The sequence below is a fragment of the Notechis scutatus genome, chromosome 5, assembly GCF_049901735.1.
Source record: "Notechis scutatus isolate UNSWTSFEM ecotype Mainland chromosome 5, rNotScu1.2, whole genome shotgun sequence".
Classification (NCBI taxonomy): domain Eukaryota; kingdom Metazoa; phylum Chordata; class Lepidosauria; order Squamata; family Elapidae; genus Notechis; species Notechis scutatus.
The window spans coordinates 69,534,213-69,560,448 of NC_142013.1; the positions used below are offsets into that span (position 1 = coordinate 69,534,213).

General features: G+C 37.0%; 1 protein-coding gene across 4 annotated transcripts in view; it reads left to right on the top strand.

Annotated features, from left to right (window-relative positions):
• Positions 1-785: 785 nt before the first annotated feature.
• BCLAF3 (BCLAF1 and THRAP3 family member 3) overlaps positions 786-26,236 on the top strand; it is a 41,667-nt gene continuing 16,216 nt past the window's right edge. For all 4 annotated transcript variants that reach the window (XM_026674923.2, XM_026674925.2, XM_087966917.1 and 1 more), the window contains exons 1-9: positions 786-994; positions 8,566-8,639; positions 9,166-9,744; positions 10,086-10,697; positions 16,373-16,551; positions 17,151-17,259; positions 17,627-17,690; positions 18,281-18,396; positions 24,295-24,409. In XM_026674923.2, the coding sequence (XP_026530708.1) occupies positions 8,599-8,639; positions 9,166-9,744; positions 10,086-10,697; positions 16,373-16,551; positions 17,151-17,259; positions 17,627-17,690; positions 18,281-18,396; positions 24,295-24,409 (1,815 nt within the window). In that variant the 5' untranslated portion in view covers positions 786-994; positions 8,566-8,598. The remainder of the gene's footprint in view (positions 995-8,565; positions 8,640-9,165; positions 9,745-10,085; positions 10,698-16,372; positions 16,552-17,150; positions 17,260-17,626; positions 17,691-18,280; positions 18,397-24,294; positions 24,410-26,236) is intronic.

Below are 26,236 nucleotides of genomic sequence, written 5' to 3' on the forward strand. Positions count from 1 at the left end.
TGAAAAAAGATTAAGAACCTCTGGCTCTAGACGACAAAAGTTAAATTTGTGTGGTTGCTTACATATCCCATGTATGAAGAACCACCACTTAGCCACGAGTTAACTAGCTGCATTTTAGTCCAGCATATTGCACTAATTTAATGTAGCCTAATGTGCCTATCAAATGTAAGGGAAGTTTCAGCTAAATGCGATAGCAGCTATTTGCCTACGAAGAAAGAAAAGGGTATTGGAATCGAGGTCCCCTTTGGAGCAGAAGGGACATTTCGAGATGGGAAAAATACTGCTTTTGCGTACGGAGGCGTGAGTCCCTGGCAAAGCACCGGTAACCGGCGATAGTTTACAGACCCGTGATGATTGTAGGAGAAGCTGAGTATTACAAATTTATTTATTTATTTTTATTTATTTTATTTGCCAATTGTTTACAAGATAATAAGTATAAGTGTATACATAGTTGTGAATACATGAAATGGGTACATATAAGAAAAATAAAAGAATAAGAGAAACAATAGGACAGGGACGGTAGGCACGTTGGTGCGCTTTGACTAATAGGCGTTTAGTGTCTGGTGAGAATTCAAGCCAGGAACTAATCAGTACAGCTTCCAGAAAAAGGGAAGATCATACAAGCCGCAAGCAGCAAACATGGAGAAAAGCTTGGCGGGATAAGAGGAAAGCACACAGCCAAGCTCACCCGCAGAAGAACCACCGAGACAGCTGGCGAATTCCCACTTTTTTTTACCCTTTACTTCCGGTTCATTTACTTCCGGGGCACTAAGCCCAACCCGTTCGCCTGAGGCGGGGTAGACAGGCGGGCTGGTAAACGGGCTTATCTTTTCCGTCCTCCGCGGCGCGGGGCTTCTGCTCCACCCCGGCCTGAACCTGGCGGCTTCAAGTTGGATGGAATCCGGGCGCGGGGAGAAGCTCTGAGTGGCCGCTCCGAGAGCTTTTCTGAAGCAGCGGCTACGGGAAGAGCAGGAACGGCGGGGCGAAGTGGAAGGTGAGTGTCTCCGGGTGCCGCCCCCTTCACGGGGCCTCAGTGCTTTAAAGTCGCCGCGGAGGGGAAGCGCGCCGGACGGGATTTCAGGGACATTTATCAAATCTCGGGGGCCTCGGAGGTGATGGCTGTGCGCGAAGATGCGGCGGCCCTTCTACTGTCGGCTTTCGAGCCCTCGTTTCGCAATCGGGACGCGCCTGCTCCACGTCCCTGTTCTGTGGAGAGAGGGACATCTTATTTGAGTGACTCTAACACCATAATGCGCGGGATCCAGGTTTTAGATAGGAATTAGTATGAATTAAATGATGCTAACTGCTGTGACATCTTATGAACTTGGTGTTCCAGGGCGAGGAGAACCGAAAAGGTCTCTTTTGCATCTAACTTAAGCGAGCAATAATTTTGTCAAACTATGAGGAAAACGGTTTTGAATAGAGTTACGTTTCAATGTGTAACACAAGTCATCCTTTAAATATCATGATAGTAATGTGAAAGAGGATTCAAAATATGCCATGGTAACATTTTTTTAAAAAAACAATCCATTATGATGTATAATGTTAACTTTCCAAATTCAAGGTCATTTTTTCAAAATGTTATTAAGAGAGGAGCATTTACTTCAGTGATTTCAGTTTTGTACTGTCTTGAAGAATGCCATGGATCATGGAAATTTGTTTTTATGAGGAAAAACAGTTTGATTAATGGCAGCATGTTTTCTATAAACAATAGAGGAAACAGATTCATAGTATGATTTTTTTTCCACCTGGAGTTTGATTTATTTAGGGTTTTTTCACTTAAATAACCAGGCTGATTTAGAAAGAAGAGCAAAAATGTATGCCTTTAAGAAAAGGCAATGGACATCTCTCATGAATAATCTTTAGTAATTAGTACTGTACTTAAGAGAAATAGTTAACTGTGTCAAGCCACTAAGAATATTACCATTGGTTCTCCTATTTCTAATAACAATTGCTATAATGCTACTGTGAAAAAGTAAGTTCTAAAAAACAATGGGTTGTCTGTGGTGGAAAGCATACTACAGTAGATGTACTTTCAGTTTCACCTGATGGAAGCTTGAATAGTATACAAAGTTATAAAGTTATAGGAAGACATCTTTAAGTTTATATGTGGTAAGGTTTTATGTTAGTAACAGACAGACATAGATAGGTAGGTAGATAGATAGATAGATAGATAGATAGATAGATAGATAGATAGATGATAGATAGATATGTAGATAGATATGTAGATAGATGGATGGATGGATGGATAGATAGATATAGACACACACAAACACACACATACACACACACCCTTTTCAATAGTTTTGTAAATGTTTTTGCATGATGTCAATGTAAGTGTTAATATTATTCCACAAAGTAGTAACTTAGTATTTTGTAACTTGGTAACTTAGAAATTAATAACTTGACATTGAGGTTGTTTCGCTTGGGAAAATGTATTCATTTCAGAGACAAGACTTGCTTAACAAAGTTCCTGTGAGATCAGATAATTATAACTAATTTGGTAGATGCCTTTACCAAGATAATGTCTCTTACTCCAGATATATTTCTTCAAATTCATTTTAATACAATTGTTAGAATGTGGTTACATACATCTGTTCTTTCCATTAGTCAGTTCTTATGATAGTCATGGTGTTCATTGTGTAGAACAGATATATTTTCATGCACTAATGGTGATGTTAAATAAGATTTCCATTTGTGTGATTGTTCCCCCAAAAAGCATAATATGATAAATGTAACAACACCGTGTGAAGATTTTTCATGATGTATAATAGTGTAATCCAGAAACCTGAAGGCTTCCTTATTGGATAACTTTTGCTTTTTACAGTGATGAATTTAAATTTGTTGATCTCATATGCAGGTGATGCAGATGAGAATTTTGGATCAAGATTGGCTTCCCTGGATTCCCAATTAACTGAGAGATAATTGTCAGAGCAATTTCCATACCATGGAGAAAAAGTGATCTTTGGATCATTCTATGGCTCAGTTTTATTTTTATTTATTAAAAATATATGCCACCCATCTTTCTTTGTCCAAAGCAACTCTAGATGGCTTACAATACTATGAAATCATAAATACAGAATCATTAAGAATTAAAAACTAAAAATGTAAAAACTCTTCTACATCCTCCTGCTAGCTGATATTTCTTGACTGACAAGGTCTGCAGCAGGCCCCTTTTTACCAGAATGAGTTGGGGCAACATTCTATTGGAGCAAACAATAGATAAGCAAACCTGCAACCAATGCAGCTTTCCTAACAGTATTACATGTGCCACCCTAGAAGCCGCCTAAACTGGTTTGGGCCAGTGCATTCTGTATCAATTGTAGTTTCTGAATAATTCATTTTTAATCACCTATTTTAAAAAAGTAACTTCGCTAATATAAATACTTAAATATACAGTGCTTTTCAATTTTGATATTGTTTCTAAAAAAGCTAATTGGAACGTTGTAATGTATTGAATAACTTAAAAGTATAAAAGTATGATCTTAACAGAAATATCAATTTCTAGCACATGATTTTTCAAATTAAATGTTATTTCCCAATTTTATTAACAATCTAATTTTCATTGCCTAAGAGCAGAATACAGAGAAGAAAACCTTTCATACCCAACTTATGTGAATCCTTTCAATCTTGTAACAAAATTGTATTATATGCAGTGGTGGTATTCGACCGGTTCGGCCCGGTTCTAGTGAGCTGGTAGCAGCGATGAGCAGCGGAGACCAAACCAGTTCTCTCTGCTGTTGGGCCCACCCATACTCACCTTTATCCGCTGAATTTGAAATGCAGCTGCTATGTGCGGCAGCTACTGAAGTGACCCGGATCATGCAGGCTTGCAAGAGACGAGTTAGAATGCCTCTGCGCCTTCGCAAAGTGCGCATTTGGCACACGCATGCACGCAAAGTGTGTGCATGTGCATAAAGCACCGAACCGGTGGCAAAAATATTTGAATCACACCACTGATTATGCGTGCATTTTGTCACTTTAAAGATGAACTTAATTCTCATCAGTATTTGTAATAATGCAAGAGTACAAAATAAGCCATTTAAACGTTTGTGTATGCAGGAAAGTTGTACAAGGCAACTGGTTGAATCCATTTCAGGAAACAACTATGTTTACAAACTATTGATGTGTTCACCCATCAAATTATATAAAAATGAAATCATATAATGGGTTACTTTTACCTGACTACAGTTAACAGAAATAATTTACAAATTATTGAGAGATTTTCATGAACTACTAGAATATATTTTTTGCACCATAAATATAATTAAATAATAACACGATAGGTCAATAGTGGACTAGATAAATTAAAATTAGATTTAGACAAGATGGAGTTGGTATAGATAAACAGAAATCTGGTTTTGGGAATAAGCTTCAGGCTGTTTTAGATAAATCTTACACCTATGAAAGAGTAATTCCATAATATGGGAATGCTCTTTGAATGATCCAACTGTCACTGGATTCACAGATAACATGGATTTTTACACAATTAAGATTGAAGTGCCAGCAATGACCTTTCTGAGTCAGATTTGGTGACAGTTATCCACATCTTGTTTCTTTTGGGATTTTCTATTGCAATACTATATATGGGATGTTATTGTAAAGTTTCTGGAATCTGCAGTTATAACAAAAGATGATTGCTAAGTTGCCAACCAGTGCAAGGTATAGGAATCAATTGGTTGCTAGTTGCTTATTGGATGTAATTTAAGATGTTAGTGTCTACTTATTTGGCATGAACTTGCTTGGGAGATCAGAGATCTCTTGGACAAACAACAAAGGCAACAATGCATTTTTGAAAATTGGTAATTTCCTTCATGGTGTCTTCCTATGCAAACTAGTCTGGTTGAGGTTTTTTTGCAGAAGACTTAGGAACACGGACATCAGACAATGCAAGAGTGGCCTACAGATCCTTTTCTATTACTCTGAGTTTTTGAAACCTCTTCAAGTATTGTGCATCTTGTTCTCAGGATGTTAACAGATAACTGATAATTAGAGTTGGAAGGTCATCTAGTCCAACCCACCACCCAAGCGGGAGACCCTACACCATTTCGGACAAATGGCAGTCCAATCTCTTCTTGACGCTGCCACAACTTCTGAAGGCAAGCTGTTCCATTAGTTGATTGTTCTCACTGTCAGAAAGTTTCTCCTTATTTCAAGGTTAAACCTCTCCTTGTTCTTGTTTTTGTCCATAGTGCTTTTGTCCAATGTGCTGATACTGAATTTTTAAGCTATTGATGCACCTGAAGAATTGCAATAGAAGATAAAAAAACAATGCACGCCTAATTGATTCATTTTAAAACTTGCAGTAACATTTCTTATCCAGTCATGGATTGTTCCTGTTGCAAACCTTAGCTGCCAGACATTGGAAGAATGATACTTTTTTCCTGTTATTGTTTATCAGCTTCCAGAAAAATGCAAAGTCCTTTATCAAAGACTTTTGAACAAACAACCATCACAGGAAAAGAGAAGAGGTCCTGTTATATATTGATATTTGGTGAAACAGCACAAAACAGGGAATAAAAATAAATGGATAAAATTTCCCAGTGAAGCTTTCATTGGATGGATATTTTTATAGTGAACATATGAATTTAACTATATCTTTGGCAAAGTTTTTTTCACCTAAAGTAGATAAATATTTGAAAATGTTTGCTAAAAGATCTATGTTAAAATGTATCAACAATTTTTCTGCAAGGTAAAAGTATCTGCATCAGAAATTATATTAGTTTTATTTATTCCTAAAGCAGTACCCCTATCTATTTCAACTTTTCCATGATTTGAATATGAAGGCTTTGCTTGGCTGTGACTTAATCCACACATATTCAATTTTGATAAAGCTGTAAGTTTTGCAACAATTTTCTTGGCCTGTTGAAATCATTTTGGACATGGGCAGGGATGATTTACTTCTGAGCTCTGTATAGAAACACTTCTCTGGTATTGGATGCAGAATACTTTACTCTTTTATTAATAAGCAGAAATCTGAAGCTAAAATGTGAAATATGGATGATATTGAGTGGAAATGTTAAAGCATCAAAAACATAAGAAAATCAAGTGTCTTTATATCGTGATGTGCACAAAAGAGATCTATTTAAATGAAAAGAAAAGCAGTAGTACTCTACCACAATGTAGTAAGTGTGGAAGAGACATTAGTGTACATTTCTGGTTCTTTCTTTCCCCTAGCCTTTTTTAGTTAAATCCATATGTATAAAAATGTTTTTTTGGATGATACCATTAATAAAGGAGGCAGGTCCATTTTATCCATGGTTTCTCTATAGTTTACAGTATATAGATAGAGCTACTATATTGTAACAAAACATTTTTGTAAAGTGGATTCCACTTCATTCAGCAATAAAATGTTTCTGAATTGTCTGCTATGGTTTTCTCATTTAAGGCAAATTCTATATTAAGGCATGGGATATTGTCATTAAATCTTCCAAAGAGTGTTGAAGAAAGCATCCCCGTTTTACAAAATGCAGTAGATGAAAGTACTGCAAATCTACTAATACAAAAAACTGAGATATGATATTGAGTTGGTATAATTATAAAAGCAAAAAGTTGATATTTCCCTAAGTTTGAATTTGGGAGATTATTTTGACAGCACAGATTGGGAATTTTGAATATTTATTTATATAATGCTAATTCAAAACTTGTTTATCTGGAAGATAATTTCAATATTGCATAATTTTTGCTACAGTGCACATCATCACAGATTGTTACAACTAAACAAAAGTGTGATAATTCAGAAAATAATATTACATAGTTACTGAATATATCTTAATTATGGCATGACTTACATTATTGTGCATTTATAGTTTTAAGAATATAAATTTCTATATCCAAGATTTGTTTATGTTAGCATTTGTGTGTGTGTGTGAGTGAATCTTAATATCTAACTGTTGCACAATGGTCTGCCATTATTGGCAGAGCTCCATGGATAGACTGAAAGATATTGTCAGACCCGCCCCGGTCTGATCTTTTTGGGAAGTAAAACTCACGAGTCCTTTGGAAGTGAAAAGGCACTTTTACTAAGAGATGCTGATTATGGGAGAGTCAAATGGAATATAAAATTCACATGTGCCATTACAGAGCCAAAACTCCTGGTTTCCTTGTACTCTCCCCCTGTGGTCCGACTAAGTGTAGCCAATCCAGCACCGCCATGATGTTATTGGAAACTCTGAGGCATTTTGGCTGGTGTAATTCCACACACAAAGCAAAGGGCCCTGAAGATACCAATGCTCCAGCATGAACTGGATTCCAGACGGCTTTGTTCTTCCTCAACTGTCAATTCCCCCCTCCCAATTTTCTGATGTCCTTGATACGGTCTCTAGCTTTTCACAGTGGGTCATATTTCCGACAACCTTACCTGGTTGGTCCACACTATGGCCACTGCAAAGAAGGCCCAACAGCGCCTGCACTCTGTGAGGTGCTGAAAAAGAGTGGTCTGGGTGAGAAGTTGCTGGTTACTTTTTACCGTTCTACCTTCAAGAGCATTTTGGCATACTATGTAAAGGTGTGATATGCTGGATGTTCTGCAGTGGATAAGAAGATGCTCCAGAGAGTTATAAACACAGCACAAAAAATCATCGGTTGCTCTCTTTCTTCTTTGGAAGAGATTGCGAAGACCAGACTCCTCTCTAGAACACTTAAAATCTCCATAGACCGTTCTCATCCTGGACATTCATATTTCGAATTGTTACCATCAGGGAGGCGTTATAGGTATCTTAAAATGAGGACTAATAGATTGAGAAACAGTTTCTTTTCCAAGGCAGTTGTCTTGAATCAAACAGTGCATTTGTGATTTAGTCCTGTTGTTGTTGTTGTTGTTGTTGTTATTATTATTATTATTATTATTTAAAATACTCTGTAGTATGATTGTGATGTGGTGTTTGGGGCACTGTGCTGGAGTAGCCTTCAAATTTCATTGTATTCATGGAATGCAATGACAATAAAGGTATTCTATTCTATTCTATTGAAGCGCTTTCATGAAGCCGTTGAAATTTCTCAGCTCTGGTGTGTCACCATTGTGGAGGATGGAGAATGGAAGAGGCAAAACATGGGCAAAACAATCCCAGATATATACCATATGAAACTAACTATCATAGGCTATCAACTGTCAATTCCCCCCTTCCAATTTTCTACCATAAAGGTATATAGCAAATTGCCCATTTGTTCTCCCCTACCTTTCTCACTGATGACAGAATGCCAGCAAGGCGCCAAGCACTAATCTTCTGCTAATCCCTGGTTTTCATCACTTTAGTGGAAGTGATATGATTTAGGCTTCTATCCCATTATTTTGTGAGCATGTTTTTTCTTTAGAAAATAACTTACTGTAGAATTTTTTTAAAAATACTAATAAATACAATAAATGAAATCAGAAAATTATCAAAATTTCCATTTCAGATAAAATACAAGGTTGTTTTCTGTAGTAGCTTTTCATTCTTGTTATCTTAATTATTTGTAAATTAAATACCTTTTTTGAAATAAATTCTGGTAGCCATTAAACTATTAACAGTTATAGTGCATACTAGTTACTGCTAAATATTTACTTGTTTATGTTTTTTCTAATAGTTTAACAAAGACAGCTTACACGTATATGGAAAGATGGTTAGATCACGGTCAAGATCACCACGGTGGAAACGAAGGTAAATGGTCATGTTTTTCCATTGCTCATACAGGTTTTCCTTAATTTACTAGAAGACAGCAGCGCTAAATGATTATCTGAGAAATATTCGTAATTATTGGAATTCTATTTGAAGTAAATGTATTCAGGATTTTAGAGTGAGAGATCCTCTTATCTGTAAGAATGGAATATAATATTCCCTACTGAGAATATAGCTGTGATAATATTGTTTACGTTTTGGAATGTAGCTGGTGACGGAACAGAAAGTTTTCTGTAGTACTTAAAATTTGCTGCACTTCATATGAATAATTTCCAGAAGCAGTTAGTCTGTTTAATGGGAGTTATTTACATGAGGAACCTGTTCCAGTTTTACTTCATTTTCCCTCAGTTTAACCAATAAAAAAGTGAAGCAGCTTGTTTGATTTGCAAATATTTTTAAAAAATTTCAACACAATATTTTATGCTACTTTGTCAGACTCCCAAACCTATTGACATAATGTATGTTGCAATAATTGAATTGAATTCTGTATTTATGTATTTTCATGTAGATCTTTGTCACCAGTCTTCAGAGCACAGGAATACAATAGACAAAGGCATTATCATATTGATTATGACTCTGAATATAAGATTTTTCAAAAAGATTCAAAGAAACTTATATCTTGGAGAATGGAAGAGGCAAAACATGGGCAAACCAATCCCAGATATATACCACATGAAACTAACTATCATCGACTTCATGAATCCAGGTCATATTCCCCTTCTCTGAAAAGAAACCATTCAGAAGACATTGATAATCATAAATCTTTTAGAACATATTCACCTGAAAAAAATGAAAGTATCAGAAGAAACCAATTTAGTTCCAGATATTTAGAAATATCTCACAAAGAACACCATCAGTCATTTTATCCATCTAAAGTACATGTCAGAGAAATGTATGAAGATACTCGAGCTGTTGGAAACACAAAAGAAATGAAGACATATCATAGGCCATTAAAGACTTTATGTAAGTTTGAAAGGAAGTGGAATGAAAATTACTTGAGGCACCACCAATTACAAGAAGACAAATATGTTCAGTCATCTCGAAGATTTTCTAATGAATGTACGCCAAGAAGTTCTTCGAAGAAGAGGTAGAGAAATTGCCCAGTTTTAATTATTTTTTTTTAGTGGTGTAAAGCCTCAAGTGAAAACAATTTTCCCTAATAGTTCAAGATTTCTGCCCAGAAAATAATTTTCTCTAACAGTAAAAATATAGTTTAATTGTGGGCTACTGGTGTTAGAGGAATATTATTTCTTTTATATTAATCCTGTTGGTGACTAGCATTTTCAAGATAATTTCCCCTCTTTTTGGTGGCTTGAGGGATTACGGGGTGACACATTCTACTTAACATCTGAGTTTACCAGCATTCTGCATACATAAATTCTCATTTTCTTCCTTGCTGCAAGTATAAACTACTTTATATCAACACAGGTATCCTGACCGTGATTACAGAGAATATGGGTCCAGCTCTAAAAAGGTGAATGAAATGGAGAGGTATGATAGAGAACCCGCAAGCAGTTCCAAATGGAAACAAAATCATTCTTCTTCCAATCAGAAAAAGGAAGAACAAAGAAATCTTGAAGATCAATGGCATGCTGAACTTGAATATAGTAATAATTGTGAAGCTAAGGTTACATATGAGTATTCTCATAAACGTCATAGACATCCAGTTGGAGGAAAATACTCCTCTGATGAAAAAGCAGAGAAATATTTCAAGTTGGACAACAAGAAATACAGCTACTGTAAAGGAGTTTGGAATAGTAAATATTCAGATCGTTATAGCAGTGACAGGGCAAGCCGAATGGGAGAGCCCCACACTGAAGTGGCAGTGAAATATAATTCAGGGAAAGGCCACAATTCATGTGCTAAATCCTTAGATCAAAATGAAAAAGAACGAATAAAGAAAGATTCGGATTTTAGGGGAAGAATAGATTTTTCCAGCAGCTACCAGCATGATATCCAACATAAAATTTCAGATGTTCATGCAAGGAAAGAAAAACTCACTGTCAAAGTGGATATGAAGAAAACATTACATAAATACAGGTAATGTCTCTTTAATTATATTTTATTTATTTCATTTTAACAAATGTTTAAAAGGAACATAATCATTTTGATAATTTAGGTCAGTACAGTGGTACTTTGGTACTCATTGTTAATTAGTTCCGGGAGGTGCGATGAGTACCAAAAACCATGAGTACCAAGCAAGTGTTTCTTATGAGGAATAATGGAGTGCAGGGGTGTCAAACTCAAAGCCCGCAAGCCAGATCCAGTCCTTGATGTATTTAGAACTAGCCCGCGGGGCGGCCCTGGAAATGATGAGGGACTGGGACCCATCCACCCCAAATCAGCCGGGCATGTGCACAGGAGGCAGCGAGTGCACAGGGGCTGACAGTGCCCAGCAGCAGCTGCAGCTCATTGGCCCTTCAGCCACTCATTGGCAGCAGCCTCCCAGTTAGACTGCATGGATCAAGGTTATGGCTGGTTCTGCGCCTCTTCCCTCCCGGCTGAGTCAGGACTCTGTCTCCAAAAGGCTGTGGGCGAGGCAGGGGAGCCAGGGCGGGTGGGCAGGTTGAGTAGCCTGTCCCGGGATCTGCCAGGGGAGAAGTGCCTGGGCAGGCAGGCTGCCATGGGGCTTAAGCTGACGCAGGAGCTCTGGGCGCAGCTTCACTCAGTGCCACCTTACAGGATGCAGCCAGCCAAACAAGCCAGACTGGGCAGCAGTGGTGCAGCTGGAAGCAGCAGGGAAGTTGTTCTCGGAAGGAGTGGATTGGCCTTGCCGCGCTCCGGGAAGCCTCACTGATTTCTTTCCCAGGTTGCAGTGGCCTGGGAAGAAACAGCACCAGCTTTGTGCTTGGTTGCCAGCATTTCAGGGGGGGCAAGGAGCAGCGCCAGCACCAAGTTGGAAGGGGGAAGGGCAGGAGGGAAGCAAAACTCAAGGGAGGGGTCAAATCTCCACATTTTGCCTCCATCCACAGAGTTTTTAATGCAGCTGCAGACTTGAACTCTCTCAGCTTCCCCTTTCCACAATCTCAAAGGACTCCCTGGCTTTCCTTATCCTCTGTAAGTCGCTCCATGATCTTTTTCTGACCCAGCACACTGTGTGCGTTGGTCCTTTTGCCTTGCAGCTGCTTGCCAAGAAGTCAATGGAAGGGCAGCCAATGTGCACTGTCCCCCCAAGACCCCTTTCTGTCTCTGCCTTTGTCAACTATTTATTGGGCTGATGCCCAGGGGCTCCCCCCCAAGCCTGATCTTCTGCTTATTTGGAGGTTGTAGGGGTTGTTGGAGAAGGCTCGGCCCTTCTCTTCCCCAACATCTGGAGAAGGTGAAGTTTTGTCTGCCCTGTGAGCAAATATAAAAGATGAGCCCTCTCCTGACCCAGGTGAGCTGAAACCTCCCTATTATTTGGGTGGAGGTGGAGATGTTCCTTGTTTAATAGTATCAAGGAAATATCAAAAAGGAGCAGGAAGACCAATACCTGAGATACCCACACGCAGTCCTCTATTACCATGGTTGGTCGATCAGCCAATGTCATTCAGGCGATCAGCCAGTGCCAGGAGGTTGCGAGGTCTGAATGGAGAGGAAGCAGCTCTCCATCACTTGGAAGGCTAGGAACAGGGTGGGGTCAGGATTCTTGTAGGACCCCCTCTCTGAGGGTACCTGCCTGTCTCACCAGGCCATATAAGGGAGATGCCTCCAGGTCCTCTCCTTCCAATATTGCCATCCCCAAAGATCATGCTGCCCCCACTTCTGCATAGCAGTCCCGCTGCTGTGAAAAAAGTTCCACCCTGGGATTCAGCAGCCCTCTCCCTCTCCCCATGACTGAGACTTATAAACTGCATAGGTATGAAATGTTGGCAGTTGAAATGTTAGCCTATTGAAAGAATAAGATAATTATAGTGGGGCTTAAAACAAATCATATTTCAGGTCATATTTATGCAGCAATATTGAAAATTCAAAAGGATTCACAACTGTTTAAGCACTACTGAACAAAGATTGAACTTGCACAGTGTATCATTACATAATGAAAATATGACAATATAGCTCAAAGGATGTAGATATTGAAATTAACAGATTTTGAGAAGTTTACAATCTAGAGAAGAATGATGGTTTTAGGTTATAGCTAAATGTCATTTGATTAGTCTTTCATCCATTTATAATTTTAGAACTCCACTTACAAGTCTACCCCAATAATCTTAGACCAACCCTGTGCCAGGTGGTGGGATTCAAATTTTTTAACTACCAGTTCTATGGGCGTGGCTTGGTGGGCGTGGCTATGGTCATGTGATGGTGGGCGTGGCTATGTGGTCATGTGACTGGGTGTGTCAAAAGAAACTCATTTTAACGCTCTTGGAGCAGGGGGTTGGACTAGATGATGTTCTGACCCAGGCTTCATTCAAATTAAGAAAAAACACTGTGTAAAAGCAAACCTTTTTTAATGTAACACTGAGAATTATTTTCATTCCCAGCCAAAACTCATTAAACACAATTGTCAGATAAGAGCACACCTTTCAGGGTTGTAAAAGGCTGCCAAGAAACAGACATTCACTTAATTAGCAGATTAACTGACAGAAGTTCCAGCAAAGACAAACCAGAGTCCACAGGGCTGCGATGAGGAATCAGAATCTAACTAACTTCTTTGCTTCCTGCAAAGAGCATATCCCCAAGGGCTGGCTTTTATTCTTTATGGGAGGGGCAATTACCTCCCAGCCTTACTCCCAAGTCACCCCTGCTGCTTCAGCTGCTCTCTCCTTCTAGCAGCCCTGTGCACACGCGCACTGGGAACAGGCTCCCCGGAGTCCTCTGCTTCGTTGCCGCCAGGCTCCGAAGGCAACACCCCACTCTCAGATAGTCCTGGCCCTATACCTGCATTAGATGCAGGACTCTCGTCCAAGTCCCCACCAGACTCCCTGACTGGTTCCCTTTTGGCTGCTGGCGAACCACAACAGATATCTCTGAGGTCCCTTCCAACCCTGGATTGCTGTGCTGTTTTAAAGCATCCTCTGAAACTGTGTCTAGTGCCAGGGTTTGTGGTCCTTCCTACCTTTCCTTTTTCTCTTCCTCCATATCTCATTCACTTTCCCTTCCCTCCCTTTCTTTCCCCCTTCCCTCCCTTTCTTTCTCACCTCCCTTTCTTTCTCCCTTCCCTCCCCTCTTTCTTTCTTTCTTTCTTTCTTTCTTTCTTTCTTTCTTTCTTTCTTTCTTTCTTTCTTTCTTTCTTTCTTTCTTTCTTTCTCTGTCTTTTTCCTTTCCCTCCGTCCCTCCCTCTTTCTTTCTCCTTCCCTCCCTTTCTTTCTCCCATTCCTTCTTTCTTTCTTTCTTTCTTTCTTTCTTTCTTTTTCTTTCTTTCTTTCTTTCTTTCTTTCTTTCTTTCTTTCTTTCTTTCTTTCTTTCTTTCTTTCTTTCTTTCTTTCTTTCTTTCTTTTACAATGCCCCCTCCTCATTTTGGGCCTAGGAGGCCTTCCTGCACTTAACCAGGTGCCAGAATGGAGCGCATGGGGACTCCTAGGCGGGTGGGGCAGGGCCAACTGGTCATCGGAAGTACTGGTTCCCCAAACTGGATGTAAAATTAACATCTGGTTGCCCTGAACCGGCTGAATCTCACACCTAGGCAGGTTCCATTTCCATTAATTGGGAATAGTGAAATTTTAATTTGGCATTCCATTGAATTGTAGTTGCACTGGGCAGACATTGTGGACACCTATATACTGTTAACTTTCTTTTTTTTCTTATTTAAATATTAGTTTTTGTTACCTAAATGATTTAGAGAGTTTAATATATCCAATTCTTCAGTTGATGTGTTTCATAATATAACATTTTATTCTTTAGTATAAAATTGCAGTAGAGTCGGTGTCTAAAAGAGCTGCAATGATTTTCTGTGTCTGTTCTCAGGCTTTTGCTGCCCACAAGTTCTGCTGGCCAAGTTTAAATTACTGCCTGAAGCATGGTTTAAATAGCACCCTTTTCCCAGCCCTTTCTTTCATTTATTTCTCCATGATATCTGAGAAAAAGTGTTTTTCCCCTCTCTTCCTGTTGGTGCCAGAGCTAGCAATTGAGAAACCATTAAAGGCCAATTATCTGGAAGAAAAAGTTGACAGTTTTGTAGCCATGTAATAATTTTCATGGATTTTTATGTACAGAAAGTACACTCTTTCTTAAGTTAAGATTTGTTACATCCTGGTTGTTTTATTTGCAATAACTTGTAAGTGATTAGAAAACAACGTTCTGCATTTTGCTGATTTGAAAATTCACTGTATGTCTTATGCATTATTTTCTAGAGTTGCTATATAAGTGAAAAGATAACTTACTGTAGGATGTTTTTAAAAGCATAAAAGGTAAAGTTAAAGGTTCCCCTCGCACATACGTGCTAGTTGTTTCTGGCTGTAGGGGGCGGTGCTCATCTCTGTTACAAAGCTGAAGAGCCAGCGCTATCCAAAGATGTCTCCATGGTCATGTGGCTGGCATGACTAAGCACCTAAGGCACACGGAACTCTGTTACCTTCCCACCAAAGTGGTCCCTATTTTTCTACTTGCATTTTTACATGCTTTCGAACTGCTAGGTTGGCAGAAGCTGGGACAAGTAATGGGAGCTCACTCCATTACGTGGTGCTAGGGATTCAAACTGCCAACCTTTCTGATCAACAAGCCCAGCATCTTAGCCACTGAGCCACTGCATCCCTAAAAGCAGAAACCCAAATAATGAAATTTCAGTTGGGCACTTTGTAAATCTTATACTGTGGTCTTGTGTCTCTGATGAAAATATAGGAAAGTGCCAATGCAGTACAAGAATAATCACATGTTGGCTGCCACTTTCACTGTGCTTTGCTGCTTGGTGACAGACTGCCATGAACTGTGGGGAGGGAAGGGGAAAATGCTTAGGAAACGGAACGTAGAAACTGTACTCTATTGAGAGGCTGCCTCAAGGTTATCAAGCTGGAAGAATGAGGGAGCTGCATACCAACCTGCGTTTGAACTGACCATTATGAAAACATCTTGTATGAACTTGATTGGTTATACTAGAATAGGTAATGAGAGACAGTAAAGGGAGGGGTGAGAAGAACTCAGGGATTTTGGAGTGCAAGTCTCAGTTCTGGCTATGCAATGCTGCAATACGTTTACTCTCTAGTAAAACTATATCGTTCTCAACAAATGGCGCCAAGGATCATTTCTATCTAGAAGTTCAAGTTGTGGGCAGTCTGATATATGTGATTGAGGCAAAATGAAACAAGCTGATTTCTGCCATACATAAAAGATTAGATGGCTCTTAAGAGTTATGATCAGCTGCTATTTGATATGAGTTGAAAGTAGATGTCAGAAATACACAAATCTGATTGGCTGTTAATGATGTTATAAAAAACAAAATAGTATTTTTATAGCTAACCTGGAGATTCACTGTTTCGCTATCTTACAGATATGCTGTGTATATGGAGAAAGATTAAGCAACTGTATTTCTGCTCCACAAATACTTCCATGCCTTTGCATTGTGTATGAGGATGCAAACACTGCATTTTGTGTATGAAATCAAACATAAGAACAGTGAAATGCTCTAAATATGAATATTACATGTGTATATTGAATCATTAATATTGCTACCTGTCTCCATCTTTGTATGTGGATTAGTCTTCATTTTCCTTTTTTAATTTCTATTGCTATTTTATTCAAATACTTTGAATGTTATTTTAACAGAGAATATTTTCTAAACTTTCCTGAATTTATTCCAGGGGAGCTTCTGGTCATATCATGGAGAGGCAGACATCATGTGACCTAGTAGCTGTGGGTAAAAAACCTGAAAGTTTTCATCCTGTATTTGAACATATAAAATCTGTGACACAGAAGGTAGAACAAAACCCATCAAAAGAATTTGCTCAGGATATCATCACAATCATCCACCAAGTTAAAGGTGGTTACAGAAAATTAAAAACATCCTGTTTTTGTGGTATTCTCATTGTCTAGTAATCAAAATATTTTGTATTTCATTAACCAAGATAATCTAAGACGTGAAATGTTGCAGCTGTTGCATAAAGTAGTATATTACTAAAAAATTCAAGAAAGACTCTTTCACTTTTTAAATTAAAGGTGGTGGGATTTTTTTTTAACAATTGAAGTTCAGATATGATGGCTTTGTACATACATAGATCAAATTAATACTTTAAAAAACAGTTGATTACTAATGGGCACAGAAATGGCATACACACACACACACACAATTTTAATTTGCGATAATTTTAATTGAAGTATATATAATTTTGATCTTTCTGCATTTGGCTGCCTAAACAGTAAAAATTATATGGGCTCTTTGAGATGAAAGGATTATTGAGTAGATTTTGAAGGTTATATTGAAATAAAATACAAATATGCTGTATGCTACCATTACAAATTTATTAAGGCTTTAAAGATTACAAGGGTTAAAATACTACGATCTTCAGGGTGGAGATTTCATTTGCTAACAATGATATTGCTGCTTGTAGAATTAGCTTTTTTTCTTCATTGTCTTCACAGCAAATTATTTTAAATCTTCTGACCTAACTTTAAATGAGCGCTTCTCAAAAATACAAGATATATCAGGGGCAAATGAAGTTAAAGGACATTTGGATCCAGAGATTCACAGGTAAGGTAAATTTATTCAACCCATAAAATTCATTTTGGTTGATTAAACAACAAATAATTTGGCAAACTTAAGATATATCCAGCATGTGGTATCTGTTTTTTCCTCTATGAACATTTCTTGGCTCATTTTCTGGCTCTTCTTATATATATTCCTATAAACTAGTTACATCCTACCCTTTCTATTCATGTTCAGAGTGATCTAAATGCATTTCTGCACCATGACCAACATGGACCCTGAGATTTTAAAAAGTAAAGTAGACCTGCAGCAGGTTGCATTATTTAATTACATTTTGTGTAATTTAGTATTTGTTGTAGTTATTTTTTTCCATATAACTTACTGATAATAATTTACTTGGTCATTATATTAGGAGGATTGATATGTCTTTGGCAGAACTTCAGAACAAACGAGCTATTTCGTGTGAGTCTGGACAGGTCTGTATATTTATAATGAAATGAAAAAACATGATGAAAAAACATTTTCAGCAACGGGATAAAGTGTCTTATTTTAAAGATTCTATAATATGTTTATTTGTTTAGCATGTAATCCTACATTACTGAAACAATGCTGTAACTTTATTTTTTATTGAAATGCATTTCTTATTCCAATTGCCTCCCAAAGAGCTTAAATGGATATATGTAACTCTGTTTTCAAACATGTGAAGTAGATTTGGCTGAGAATTTCAAGTTCACCAAATTGATATTAATAGTTGAATGAGAATTTTTACTGCAGTAACTCTAATGTATAATTTGTAATGGAGTCCCGTTACCTGGTTGCATTGTTAATTTCAGTGTAATTATTATGATAATTGTTTTTGTGTTTTTATGGTTTTAATTGTTGTAATATTGTTCGCTGCTCAGAGTTTATTGGATTGAAATGTGCAATTATAGAAATTGAATTAATAAATATTCATTTCTGTGAAATGTAACACTTTTTGCTTTATTTTATTCTAACACTGGTCTTAAACTTAGTTGAGAATAAAAATAAAAATTTTAATTCAGTAATCCATTTATTTTATTTTTAGAACGTTGTGAGAGTTCTAGAGGACCCAAATGATTTAAGACATGACATCGAAAGGCGAAGAAAACAGAGACTGGAGAATGAAGATGAAAATATATTTTACATTAATGTCCCACAAAGGTAGATCTTTGCAAGAGAAGTAATAGTTGGAGTTAAAATACGATAGCCACACTATTATTTCTAATGCTATTTTCATGATGTGTATCTTGGTTTGAATAACGTTTTGTTTCTTTTCCCTTTGCAGTTTTTAGTGGAATATCATAATCAACATAAAAATTCATCATATTCCTTTGGTTTCTATCGTATTGCTAGAAGATAGAATTAAATTAATTTTGAACTTAGTATCAGTGTTTTACTATTCTTTTCCTTCCCCTATACCCTTACTATAATAAGTTATAGTAACATGATATAGTTTGGACTATGGATGACAAATGAACTAGTTTGGTTGTAAAATATCTGATGTGCTATATTGGAAATTGAGAAAGAAAATGTATTCAGATTAATGTTGTACAAAATTATGTACTCTGTTCTTTCATATCTGGTTTGAAATAGTTGTTTCCCACCTGCATAGTCAGATGAAAATACATTTTTTAAAGAGTCAGAACAAGAAGAGAGAAGCAAAGAGGAAATAGAACAGGGAGAAAGAGAGGGGATAAGAACAAGAGCACAGAGAGAAAACAGGATAAACAGAAGATAGAGGCAACAGTATAGACAATAAAATGGATGAAGAGATAAAATAAATATCTATGAATATAAATGGATTAAATTCTCCAATAAAAAGAAAACAAATTTTACAAACCTGTACAAACAAAAAGCTGATATAATATGCCTTCAAGAAACACATATTAAGAAACAACATACAGAGTAGAACCCATCATGTTCCGATTTAGGCTTTTTCCAAAGACAATGCCAATTTATTTTTGATACTCCTATGCCTCTGTGAAAAAACACTTTCTGCATCCCAGCTCTTCAAAACTAATCCATTTTTCATTAGACACGTTTGCTTCCATCTTTCAGGAGATACTTGGTTTTATTTAGACCTCAAAGCCATATAATAATGTGAATACAAGCAACTGAGATAGGATATTGTCTTATATCCGTCTAAACTTTTTCTCTTCATTTACCAAAACAAAGATTTGTGGTAATTTGCAGTACACTTTAGTTGAGATGAAAATGTTGTAAATTTCTGTTTATTTATTTATCACATTTTTACAGTTGTGCTCATAAGTTTATATACCCTGGCAGAATTTATGATTTTTTGGCCATTTTTCAGAGAATATGAAAGATAACACAAAAACTTTTCTTTCACTCATGGTTAGTGGTTGGCTGAAGCCATTTATTATCAATCAACTGTGTTTACTCTTTTTAAACCATAATGACAATTGAAACTATCCAAATGACCCTGATCAAAAGTTTACATACCCCAGTTATTAATATGGTGTATTGCCCCCTTTAACATCAATGACAGCTTGAAGTCTTCTGTGGTATGTGTGGATGAGGCTCTTTATCTTCTCAGATGGTAAAGCTGCCCATTCTTCCTGGCAAAAAGCCTCCAGTTCCTGTAAATTCTTGGGCTGTCTTGCATGAACTGCATGTTTGAGATCTCCCCAGAGTGGCTCAATGATACTGAGGTCAGGAGACTGAGATGGCCACTCCAGAACCTTCACTTTATTCTGCTGTAGCCAATGACAGATCGACTTGGCCTTGTGGTTAGGATCATTGTCATGTTGGAATGTCCAAGTACGTCCCATGCACAGCTTCCAGGCTGATGAATGCAAATTTTCCTCCAGTATCTTTTGATAACATACTGCATTCATCTTGCCATCAATTCTGACCAAATTTCCTGTGCCTGTGTAGCTCACACATCCCCAAAACATCAGCGATCCAACTCCGTGTTTCACAGTAGGAATGGTGTACTTTTCATGATAGGCCTTGTTGACTCCTCTCCAAATGTAGCATTTATAGTTGTGGCCAAAAAGCTCAATTTTGGTCTCATCACTCCAAATTACTTTGTGCCGGAAGGTTTGAAGCTTGTCTCTGTGCTGTTTGGCGTATTGTAAGCAGGATATTTTGTGACATTTGCTTTCTTCTGGTGATTCGACCATGCAGCCCATCTTTCTTCCAGTGCCTTCTTATTGTGCATCTTGAAACAGCCACACCATGTGTTTTCAGAGAGTCCTGTATTTCCCCTGAAGTTATTTGTGGGTTTTGCTTTGCATCCCAAACAATTTTCCTGGCAGTTGTGGCTGAAATTTTAGTTGGTCTACCTGACCGGGGTTTGATTTCAACAGAACCCCTCATTTTCCATTTCTTGATTAGTGTTTGAACACTGCTGATTGGCATTCTCAGTTCCTTGGATATTTTTTTTTATATCCCTTTCCTGTTTTATACAGTTCAACTAACTTTTCCCGCAGATCCTTTGACAATTCTTTTGCTTTCCCCATGACTCAGAAACCAGAAACGTCAGTGCAGCACTGGATGAAAGATGCAAGAGTCTGTCAGGAGTCCAGGAACTCATTGACCTTTTATACACACACACTAATTACAAACAAACAGATCACAGGTGAGGATGGTTACCTTTAATAGCCATTCAAACCCCTTTGTGCCAACCTGTGTGCATGCTATTGGGCCAAAATCACCAGGGTATGTAAACTTTTGATCAGGGTCATTTGGATAGTTTCAATTGTCATTATGGTTTAAAAAGAGTAAACACAGTTGATTGATAATAAATGGCTTCAGCCATACATTAACCATGAGTGAAAGAAAAGTGTTTGTGTTATCACTCATGTTCTCTGAAAAATGGCCAAGAAATCATAAATTCTGCCAGGGTATGTAAACTTATGAGCACAACTGTAGTTAACAATGTTTAGTTTCCCTTTTCTAAAACTTCTCTAGCTCCATTGTATCCTCTTTGTGGTGTGATGACCAAAACTGCACACAACAGCCCAGATGTGGTAGTACTATTGCTTTATATAAGGGCATTACGGTATTGGCATCTCAACTTTCAATACTGCTTATTATCCCTAAAATGCTGTTGATCTATTTTATAGAAGATGTTCAGCATCTTCAATGAGCTGTTTACCATTACAACCAAGATTTGATTCCTCATTACAGGTAGTCTTTTATGACCACAATTGCGACCAAAATTGTGGTTGCTAAGTGATGCTCTGGTAAAGTGTGACTGCTTTGCCTAGCAAAGGCAATCCAGGCAGTTATCATAGATAAGTGAATGCTCCGGTCTTAGGTGAGGCAACAATGCTAGCTTCGCACAATCAGGTCAGTGAGGTAGCTGGCCGGAAATTGCAGACCTCAGGCTCTACTGGTTGGTGGAGAAAGCAACAGTGTGGCTGGGGGTATTGCAGAGAGTGTGTTGAGGGCATTGGAACTGTTTGAAATTGCAGCTCCAAAATTGGGACGTTCTCAAGTCTTTCCATCCTGAGATTGAAAATTCTCCATGGCTGAAAATTCTACTCGGATTTTTGCATGGGATGTTTTCAGCCAGTCTCCAGAGTGAAAAGGACTTCTTCTTGTTTCTGGGGATTGGCTGAAAAAGATCCATGCCAAAATCCAAGCAGGAATCTATAGAAATCAAAGCGTACATGCAGAAATCTGCTGCACACATACAAGTTGCTGCCACATGCCAAGAGGACTCCCTTTCATCTCTGCGGGCTGGCTGACAAGGTCCATGCCAAAATTCAAACCTCAGTGCAGAAATCCAAACCTCTGCTGCCTCTATCTTATTTCTGGAGGCTGGCCGAAAAATCTCTGAGGTCAAGAGAGAGTCCTCTGGACTCTAGGGACTGGCTGAAAACATTCCATGCCAAAATCATGTTTGGATTTTGTCATGGAGCCTTTCCAGCCAGCTACCAGAAGTGAGAGAAAGTTCCCAGAAAGTCCCCTGCTAGCTTCTCCATTGACTTTCTGGGGAAGCTGGCAAGGAAAATTGCAAATGGAAACCACATGATTGCAGGGCACTTGGCAACTAGTCATAAGGGCAAATAGATTGCCAAGTCGCAATCATGCAACCACACGAATGATGCAGTAGCCATAATTTTAGGAACTGGACATAAGTCCTGGACATGTCCTTTCACTGAGCAACATTGTAACTTTGAATTGTAGCTGAACAAATAGTCAAGTCAAGGACTACCCATTGTTACAGCTAATCTCATTCATTTATATTAGTTTGAATGTTTTGTACCAGTGTGCGTAACTTTACATTGAATGATATCCTGCACTTTGACACCCATTTCTCTAATGTGCAGAGATCCTTTTGGAGCATTTTCAAGTCCCTTATTGTTTTAATGACTCTTCACAGTTTAGAGTCATCAGCAAACTTAGCTATTCTACTTCACATGCCTGAATCCAGACAATTTACAGATAACATTAAAATGCATCAGCTAGACATAATTCTGGGGGAGCCACTAACTACATCCATATGTTGTGAAAAATGCTAACCAGTTATTCAAATACTCTTGGCAGGTATGTTTCAAATATGTGTATCTCTTTTTTGCTTTTGGCTTTATTGCACCATTTTTCAGACCACACAATTTGCCATCCATTATCTTTATTCCATAGTTAAATTTTATAAGCCAGTTTAATTAGTGTAAAATTCTTCCACGATATAGCCTTCAAAATATGAACATTCCAAATAGCTGTACCTACACAACACTAGAAAAAATATAGCTTGTCTTCAGCCATAATATTAGCAAAGTGTTATCTGGCAAAGCTTTTCTGGGTGATGGATGATCAGGTAAACTCTGGCTCTTTGCTAGACTATGAGTCATTCTTGGCTTTCTATAATATACTTGTCACCCACACTCAGGCCAGAGCATCCACTATTTCAATCAATTTGTCACAGAGTCAGAGTTTCCAGAACCAGCCCTCAGGTTATCCTTCAGTATAAAATAATACTAGGAGGAATACAATCATTTCATGCCTGTTTGGCAGATGCTGTATTATTTGTCAAGCATAGCCAGAACTACCTTTTTCAGAATTATTAGTTATTATGTTGTTAGATATTCTTATGATTTGCTGTTGCACCTGAATTTTGACATTGGCCTCCACTGCTTTACATGTTTCACTATAAATATTTGCCATGTCCCGCTTCCAGAATGCAGGTAATTTTATCAATAATTGATTTCCTGGAATGTATTTTTATTAGATTTTTACCTAGTAAATTTAAGATAATTACCATATTCATTGTCTTTTATTCTCAAATTCTGAACAAAATTATTTTTAATATGGTAAAGTGGCTGTCATTAAAATGGATGCTTTAAATGTGTTTTTAAAAATGGGCCATTATTTTTACAAGATGAAGCCCAAACTGTTGAATTCATATCCATTTAACTTATCTATTTATGAGGCCATAGAAGAAGATTGCTGGTGGCATGCTTCCTTTTTCAGTTCCTTTCCAAATTAGAAGATCATTCAAAGCATTTCTTGTTTAATTTGACATTTTGGCAGGAGTTTTGGCATTGGTGTTATTATATTTGAATAACTATAGTGTATCTTTGAACCACTAACATCTCAGATTTTATTTTTGGAATGTTTGGTTCAGACTTGATCCATGAACAGCTTTGGTCTAAGAGACTTGTCTGAATTGGTCTAAAAATAATTGGATTACTTTCAGATGGATAAAGATGTACTATAATGTCTTTATATGCAATAATAATTTGATAGATATAGAATAATTAGAAAATACTAATCTTCTAAAACATATTATTTTAGAGTATTACATTGAACTCTGTAAACTGAAATTTCAGAAGAGAATAGTGTAGTTCTTTGCACAAATACTTAACTGTGTTTGATAATCTGCAAATAGTAATGTACTTTGTCTCAATATATGGAATATTGCAGGAGCAAGAATACTTTATGATTAGCATGTTTGTTAGACATATCAGATGACTGTTGAATTTATCAAAGTTTTCATAAATTATATTTGATTTAAATTTTATATTACTGTGCCGATTTAAATAAATTTATTTAAATTGATAAACACTGAAATATTTTGTTATTTAGGCATGCACAGAATAGTAGCTTTGTAAAACTTCGGAATGTTCAAACATACAAATACCAGAAATCACCAAGATTCCCCAGTCAGCCTTTCAGAAAATTTATTAAGAAACCATACATGGTAAGTTATTAGGAATATTAGTTATGTACTATGATTTCACGATTCCATTTATTTTGACAGAGCTTTCATTGTGATGTTTTTGTCGTGGCTTTCTTTGTATTTGCTATTTGTATTTGCGATTTTTCTGTTGCCCAGATTCCTATAATCTTGGGGCAAATTATAAATCCAATATTTTTTTTTAGTTTATCATTTAATGATGGTTTATCTTTATTTAAAGCAAGATGCAAAGACTCTTTTCGGCTTTAGAGATTTAGGAAAAAATTACAGATGGTTAAGTTACTTGCGCATTGTATCATAAGCTGAAAAAGAATATTGAGTGTTTTTCTGGGATAATGTGTGAACAGTTCAAAAATAAGTACAAAATATGTACTTGACAATATTTTATATAGAAAAATACAGATTTAGGTTCACTGCATGTCTTTCCTTCTCCAAAAAAAAAAACAAAAAAACACCACACTTCAAATTGTGTGTCACTTTTTGAAATAATTCAATGTTACAGAGTAAATGTGGGTTAGACTATAGATTTTATTATTTTTAATTTCAAATAGAATTTAATATGGCATAATATTATTTGTAGCTGAAGAATCTGTAGACATATACTGTGTGCACAATTATTAGGCAAGTTGTATTTTAAAGGATTAATTTTAATACTATTTTATAGTTTTTTATTAATTTATAGTATGATATACAAAGAGAATACAAAAGTAAATATTAGGGAAATTGGGAAAGGAAAAAGAGAAGTGTATAGTGAGGAAAAGCAAGGGAAAAAGGAAAAAAAAGGCATTGACTTCCAACTCCTTTGGTGCAGCAAAATAAGGCATTAATATCAACCCTCAACTTTTTATTTTTTCATAATAATAGAAACTAGCCATTTCTATAATAACAAATCTATCTAATCAGTAAAACCCAAAATCAAAGTTTCATTTTTTTCCACCTCAAGCACAAAGTTCAGAAGTGATTTCCAAGTAGAAATAAAGGTATTTGTGGTTTTGTTGTTCTTCAATCAAAGCAGTCAATTTAGCCATTCTGTTAATTTCATCAATTTTTCCAGCCATTCATCCATTGTGGGGATCGAGGCGATCTTCCATTTCTGTGCATAGTCTTTCTGCCATCAACATATATAACATCAGAGTTTCGAATTCTTTTGCCAAATCTTGTTCCATTTAAGCAAAAAGAAAAGGCTCTGGTTTTCTTTCTATATTCACTTTAAGAATTTTCTGTATTTATGTATGAATCAAATATTTCTTTATCACACCTCCACCATAGATGATAAAAAGTCCCTTCTTTACATTTACATTTCAAACATTCATTTGAAGTATGTTATACATTCTTGACAATTTATCTGGAGTTAAATACCAACGATTCAACATCTTATAGAAATTTTCTTTCAAATTATAGTTTAAGGTAAACTTTAAACCTTTATTCCATATATTCTCCCACTGTTCAAATGTTACATTAAATCCAAAATTCCAAAAGATGAATCACAAATTGGAATTAAGATTGCCGGGAGAAATATCAAGCGAAGAGGAACTAAAGAGCCTCTTGATGCAGGTGAAAGAGGAGAGTGCAAAAGTTGGCTTGAAACTCAAGAAAACTAAGATCATGGCATCCGGCCCTCTCAATTTCTGGCAAATAGATGGGAAAGAAATTGAGGCAATGACAGATTTTACTTTCTTGGGCTCCTAGATCACCATAGATGGGGACTACAGCCAAGAAATTAAATGATGCTTGCTCCTGGGGTGAAAATCTATGGCAAATCTAGACAGCATACTAAAAAGCAGAGACATCACCCTGCCAGCAAAAGTGTGTAAAGTCAAGGCTATGGTT